The sequence below is a fragment of the Camelus bactrianus genome, chromosome 10 (assembly GCF_048773025.1).
Source record: "Camelus bactrianus isolate YW-2024 breed Bactrian camel chromosome 10, ASM4877302v1, whole genome shotgun sequence".
NCBI classification, from domain to species: domain Eukaryota; kingdom Metazoa; phylum Chordata; class Mammalia; order Artiodactyla; family Camelidae; genus Camelus; species Camelus bactrianus.
The window spans coordinates 12,819,935-12,826,808 of record NC_133548.1 but is presented as its reverse complement, the minus strand read 5'-3'; the positions used below and the strand labels follow the sequence as shown (position 1 = coordinate 12,826,808).

At 34.7% G+C, this 6,874-nt stretch overlaps 1 protein-coding gene across 1 annotated transcript; it reads left to right on the top strand.

Annotated features, from left to right (window-relative positions):
- The first annotated feature begins 206 nt into the window (after positions 1-206).
- Positions 207-1,163, top strand: LOC105081042 (olfactory receptor 5T2). The gene has a single exon (XM_010970163.2). It carries the CDS (start codon positions 207-209, stop codon positions 1,161-1,163), a length of 957 nt encoding a protein of 318 aa, XP_010968465.2.
- The last annotated feature ends 5,711 nt before the right edge of the window (positions 1,164-6,874 follow it).

Sequence of the window (6,874 nt, the reverse complement as noted above, 5' to 3'; positions counted from 1 at the left end):
ATTCTGCAGTGAGGGGCATGAACACTTGACCCACCGCCTTGTCACTCTCTCCTGATTTGCACCTGGGAAATTATACATCCCCCGAAATTAATATGAGGACATATCTCATATTCCCTTGAGTCACTACACTGAGTCACAATGTTCTTTATTCTTTTGTAGCAAATGAATTGTAATGTTTGGTTAACTTTGTTCCATGAGGTGTCAACATGCAGAATGTCACTGAAGTCACTACATTTGTACTGAAGGGCTTCACGGATGATCCTGAACTGCAGAGCATCTTATTCTTCCTGTTTGTAGCAATTTACCTTTTTACTCTGATGGGCAATTTAGGACTGGTTGTATTGGTCATGGGGGATTCCCGGATGCACAACCCTATGTACTATTTTCTGAGTGTGTTATCATCTGTGGATGCCTGCTATTCTTCAGTCATTACCCCAAAAATGTTAGCAGATTTTATGTCAAAAAACAAAGTCATTTCATTCCTTGGATGCGCAGCACAGATGTTTCTCGCTGTTACTTTTGGGACCACAGAATGCTTCCTCTTGGCTGCAATGGCATATGATCGCTATGTAGCAATCTACAACCCCCTCCTGTATTCAGTGAGCATGGCGCCCAGAGTCTATGTGCCACTCATCACTGCTTCCTATGTTGGTGGCATTGTGAATGCTTCTGTGCACACAGCGGCCACATTTAGCCTGTCCTTCTGTGCGTCCAATGAAATTAAACACGTCTTTTGTGACATCCCTCCTCTCCTCGCTCTTTCTTGCTCTGACACTCACACAAACCAGCTTCTACTCTTCTGCTTCGTGGGCTCTATTGAGGTAGTCACTATCCTGATTGTCCTGATCTCCTATGGCTTCATTCTGCTGGCCATCCTGAGGATGCATTCTGCCGAAGGGAGAAGGAAGGCCTTCTCTACATGCGGCTCTCACCTAACTGCTGTGTCCATTTTTCACGGTACAGTTCTCTTCATGTACGTGAGACCAAGTTCCAGCTACGCCTTGGACCATGACATGATAGTTTCTGTATTTTACAGCATCATGATTCCCATGCTGAATCCAATCATTTATAGTTTGAGGAACAAAGATATCAAAGAGTCAATGCAGAAAGTGTTTGGGAAAAATTGGTTTATCAATAAAGTGTATTTTCACAGTAAAAATTAAATTAAAAAATTGAGAATGATGTTCTGTGTCTCAACATCAAGAAGACATGATGAAAATGCTTTCAGTTTATTAATGTATTTCTGTTTTCCCTGGATATTATAATATAAAGATCATAGTCAACCTTCTACTTATGCTCTTCTTATATGCAGAAAAAATTGTATCATCCATTTGCTTATTAACATGTTTCTACTGATACATGTATACATACATATACATATTTATACATGCATATGTTTATGCATGTACGTATGCAAAAGCCATACTATTGATGTAACACACACACATACAGGCATGCGTGTACATAAATCTTACTTTAGAATGTTATGTACTGTTTTCTTCCATCTGCATATAACTCAAATGTATGGGCTCCAGTATTTGTAATTATAAATAACATTATAATTATATCTGATTAGTTTGATCAAATACCAACTAACCAATAGCAAAACCAAGTTCACATGATCTCATACCACTTTGCATGAAGTCATTGGTTTCTGACTCCATTTCATAGAACTCTGCCTCCATCTTTAGATTTATAAACTATGTATCTAATCCCAGCCTGTGTTTTGGGGACCATAGATAATGTGTTCAAGTTCCTGAGCTCACTACCATTCTGATTGGTGAAAAGGCATTTCTCCCCTTTTTCTTACTTCATTCAGAGCAGGAACATTAAATGCATCTTTAGTTTCTCATAGAAAACAAAGTCATTAAAAACATTAGCAATTATCAAGATCCTATTTACATTCAAAATGACAGACAAGCACATCAGAGAGTCAAGCACAGCTGGCCTGTGTGTTTGGCTCTCTGCACCACTAAGCCCCAACCCATCTTTATGGGTTTCTTTACAGACCTGGTCCTGACTCAGGTTTCAGCTCCCTTTGCCTTGGGGGTCCTACAACACTCTGATGTCCTGGTGGTCGCCACCTCTCCTCACTCTCAGTTCCAAAACCATGGTGCACAAGAGTCTCTCCTAATGTGCATGTTTAAGCCCTGCTTCCAACAGACCATGTTTTCATTGCAAGGATGTGTCCTTCAGAGGTAATTTTAAGTTTTGTGTTTGCCTTTCCCTCCTTCATTTCTATTTATTAATTTTTAATTATAATTTTGTGAAAACTCATTCTCTTCTTAAAGGAGTATCTTTATTCTTTAATTCCAACAAGATGATCTTCTCAGAATTAGAGTCCAAACTAAGGCTATTTCCCTAAGTTTGGAATAAGTTTACATACCAACCAAACTGTTCTTATGAAGAACATCTCTTACCAGCATTTATTCCTACACAATATCTCTGCATTTATTCTCTCCTGTCTGAAAGACTCTCCCCACTGCGATTCACATGGTTCCCTCTCCTTCAAATGTCAAAACTAAACCATGGTCACTGATATTCATTATCCTCGCATATCCAACCAAGCAAATGTGCTTTTGCACTGTGTGTGTGTGTGTGTGTGTGTGTGTGTGTGTATGTGATTCAGCATTGAAGAGATCTTTAAACACAATTCAATATCACAAAAATAAATTTTACACTTTACATTTTAAAGGTCTAAATAAAAAACAATAACAGATATAGTAAAAGAACTAGCCATAGACAAGAGGAAATAAAGTTATGCATCAGTTAAATCAATAAGTAATAGGCTGAAAGTCCATAGAACTATGGACAAAGAATACACATGGAAAATTTACAAAAGAAGAAACATCTTTAGACCAATGCATACACTTTACTTTAATAATGATCTAGAAAATGTAAGTGTAAAATAATATAAAACACTCTTCCACACTCATAACATTGGCAACAATGGAAAAGTCTGGGACTACCAAGTGCTAGTGAGGAGACGGAGTAAAGGAAATATGCAGACCCTGCTGGTAGGAGTATAAAAGTTACAGCCACTTTGGAAGCAATTTTTGAATGTCTAATAAGTTCATAGAGCCAGAAAATTCAGGACACAATGCATAGCTAAATGAATTAACCAAGAAAGGTGCCAAAATCATACATGTGAGTGAAAGAAAAATTTTCCTGAATAAGACATTCAGTAGATAACATAAATTAATTAAACTATCTGCAAAATTATAGTGTTTTGTCATTGGATGCATAAATATGCAGTTAACCAGTTACAACTTACTTATGAATGACAAATTGTACGTAGGGTTTACTTCCGGTTAAAATGATCACTTGATAGGATCGGAGCCAAGTAAAAGGAAGAGAAATGGATGTACAAACTGTTTTCATTTTACAAGAAAAGGACTTTTTACGGTAAAAATAGGTCAAAGATGACTACTGTGACTATGGAAAATCAATTTTATTACTATGTTATATTCATTATAAAAAACAAGTTTTCATTATGAAATACAGTGAAATTGTTAATAATTTTCAGAGTATTTAAAGTAAGCAGAATACCCTTAATTCCTTTTTAAGTGGGGTAATTTGCAAATACCAACTAATGACTTCATCAAATTTAAAATTTCTATTAAACAAAAGATATCACAAACAAATTTAACAGAGGACTATTTTATTCATATGATAGACAAATTTTATTATCGAGAATACACACAAATTATATAGGCAAAACATGAAATCAGAAACTTCACTAAAAAGACACACAGATAACAATGGAACATGCAAAATTATATCCAAATTCATTTTTTTAAATAACTTATGGGCATAAAATTCACATACTGTGATATTAATCATTTTAAAGGGTATTACTCCATAGCAATGATTACACTCACAATGCTGTGCAACCACACCTCAACCTAGTTCCATTTCAATAGCTCCTAAGTGTTCATCAGGCAATTTCTCAGCATTCGTCCCTCCCTTCCAGCCCCTGGCTACCATCAGCCTGCATTCAGTCCTGTGAATGCATCTATCCTGGATATTTCACGTAAACCAAACGGTACTAAAGTTTGTGCCTGACATCTTCCACTTAGCACATTTTCAAGATTCATACCTGTTGTCACATGTATCAGAACTTCATTGTTTCTTATTTTATTGTGGTAAGAACACTTAACATGAGATCTAACCTCTTAACATGCACTTAAGTATATAACACAGTATTGTTAATTGTGGGCACAATGAGGTACAGCATATCCCTCGGGCTCATTTATCTTGCATAATTGAGACTTAATGGATTAATAACATCCAATTGTATGCCTATAACAAAATGTGTTTACCCATGCATCTTTTGATGGACATTTGACATCATTCCATCTTTTGGTTAATGTGAATAGTGTACTTATCCTTGTTTGAAAACCTGCTTTCAATTCTTTTGAGTATATGTGTAGAGTGATTGCAGGATATTATGGTAATTTTATATTTAAATTTTAAGGAACCACCAAACTGTTTTCCATAGCATCTGAACTATTTTATGTTTAACATTCTCCCAATTAATGCACCAGGAAGTCATTTTTTATGGATACTCACCAACATTGGCTATTTTGTGGTTTGTTTTTTTTTAATCTAGTTGGTGTCAAGTTGTATTTCATTGCGTTTTGGTACGTATTTCCCTAACGTCTGATGGTGTGGAGCATCTTTTCACCTCTTTTTGGCCACTTGTATCTCTCTTTGGAGAAATTTCTATTCAAGATTTTGGCCCATTTTTAATTGTTTTGTTGTTGTTGACTTTTGTTGTTAAATTTTAGGAGTATTTGATATAATTTAGATATTCAACCCTTATCAAGTACATAACTTACAAAGATTTTCTTTCATTCTGTAGGTTGCCTTTGTACTTTCTTGACAATGTCCTTTGATGGACAAAGGATTTAATCTTAATAAAGTCTAATTTATCTATTTTTTTCTTTTGTTGCTTGTGATTCTCGGGTCACAAATCCATTGTTGAATCCAGGTCATGAATATATACCCCTTTATTTTTTTCTAAAAGTTTCTTAATTTTAGCCCTTATATTTAGGTTATTGATCCACTTTGAGTTAATTTTTATATATAGTGTGAGTTAGGAGTCTGACTTCATTTTTTGCATGTGGATATATAAATCATTTACTGTTATGTTCTTGGATACATAAACTATATATATGTATATGTATAACAGTAAATATTTTAATTTTAAAGAATATGGATGAAATGACAATATATTACTGAGGAGAATATGCTAGTCACAGAGGATAATTTATATGAGTCAAACATGTAGAAGCAAAGAGTAGAATGGTGGTTGCCAGGGACAGAGAGAATGGGAGAATGGGGGTGGTCTCAGTTATGCATGATGATTAAATTCTGGTGATCTGTTATATAACATTGTATCTGTAACTAGCATAACTATATTATATACTTAAAAGTTTGTGAAGAAGGTAGATCTCATATTTAGTGTTCTTACCACAATAAAAATAAGTTAAAAGATCTGAGAAAATGGAAAAATGTTGTATTAGAGACATTTGGATCAGTAAAAATTAAGCTTACATGCAATTATGTGTTACTTGAAAATAATGATTCCTAAAGATAAAACTGTTGTTTAATGTCAGTGATGAAAATACAGTGTCTGTAACGTCATTTTTCTGCATATTCACATATGTGTGTGTGATTCTTACAAATATTTGAAAGGTGAAATTTTGTGACCAAATAATGGTACTTTCTTAGAGTTTTGACTGAGTGACCAAGGTGAGTTTATTAAATAGCATATTGAAGACTTACGAAGTGGAAAATACCTCCCATACAATAAAGAATAAGCTTCAAGTGAGAGATCGAGTTGTGAAATAAAGCATCAGTAGCAGAAATTGTAAAAGAAATCGTTTTTAAAAATCTCTAGGGGGGAGGATATAGTTCAAGTGGTAGAGCGCACGCTTAGCATGCACAGGGTCCTGGGTTCAATCCCCAGTGCCTCCTGTAAAAATAAATAAATAGGCCCAGTCACCTTTCCCTCACCAAAAACAAAAAAAAAAAAAAAAAAAAAACAACTCTACAATGTTATAGGAATGCTATAAATTCATGGGGAAGTTGGCAGTGCTGATGAGAGAATGAAATTATTGTCAACTGGTACAGACGGTGTCTTTGGTCACATCAAAGACAGTATATAAAGAACATTACCGAGGAAGCAACAACAACCTTCATGCGTATGTTTGTGCTCTGGAAAGAACCTCAGGGATGTCAATTCACTGTAATGAGTAACAAAGTTGGTAAAAATCTTTGTATTTTTCATTTTATTCTCCACAATGTGCCTGTTACTTCTTTTATTTTAGAGTTGAGAATGTACCATAATATTATTCAATATTAGGACTATCAAGATGAAGAAAAAACAGTTGCGTCCCTACCTTACAGAAATGAATATTCTGGAGAAAGATATGCAAGCTGTCACTGATTCTTCATCAAGGTTAAAATCATATTAAAGATAGACTACCACCCTGGGAACAAAAACCTCATACTTTATTTCAGAATTTTAGGATAGATATTGTATTCATTCATTCATCCATTTAGTCATAATTCATTCCACCAGTCAATCAACAAATAACTTTTGAACATCTGCTCTTTCCTGGGTATTGTTTTAGATGCTGTTAATACAAAGACAAACTATTTAGATAGACTCTTTCTCCTGTAATGCTTATCGACTAGAAAATTCCACACAAAAAGGAAAATTAAAGAGTGTTACCAGTATTTAATTGCAATATTTCCATATGCTGTATGGAAGACCATAGGATTATGTGAAAAAAATATATTTTCCATCCAAATAATTTTGATTAAAGACTAGAAATAGTGCCAGGTATATGATAAGTGCCAGCTG

Excerpts from the sequence above, each read along its gene's own strand:
- LOC105081042 (XM_010970163.2), top strand. The coding sequence starts at position 207 with ATGCAGAATGTCACTGAAGTCACTACATTTGTACTGAAGGGCTTCACG.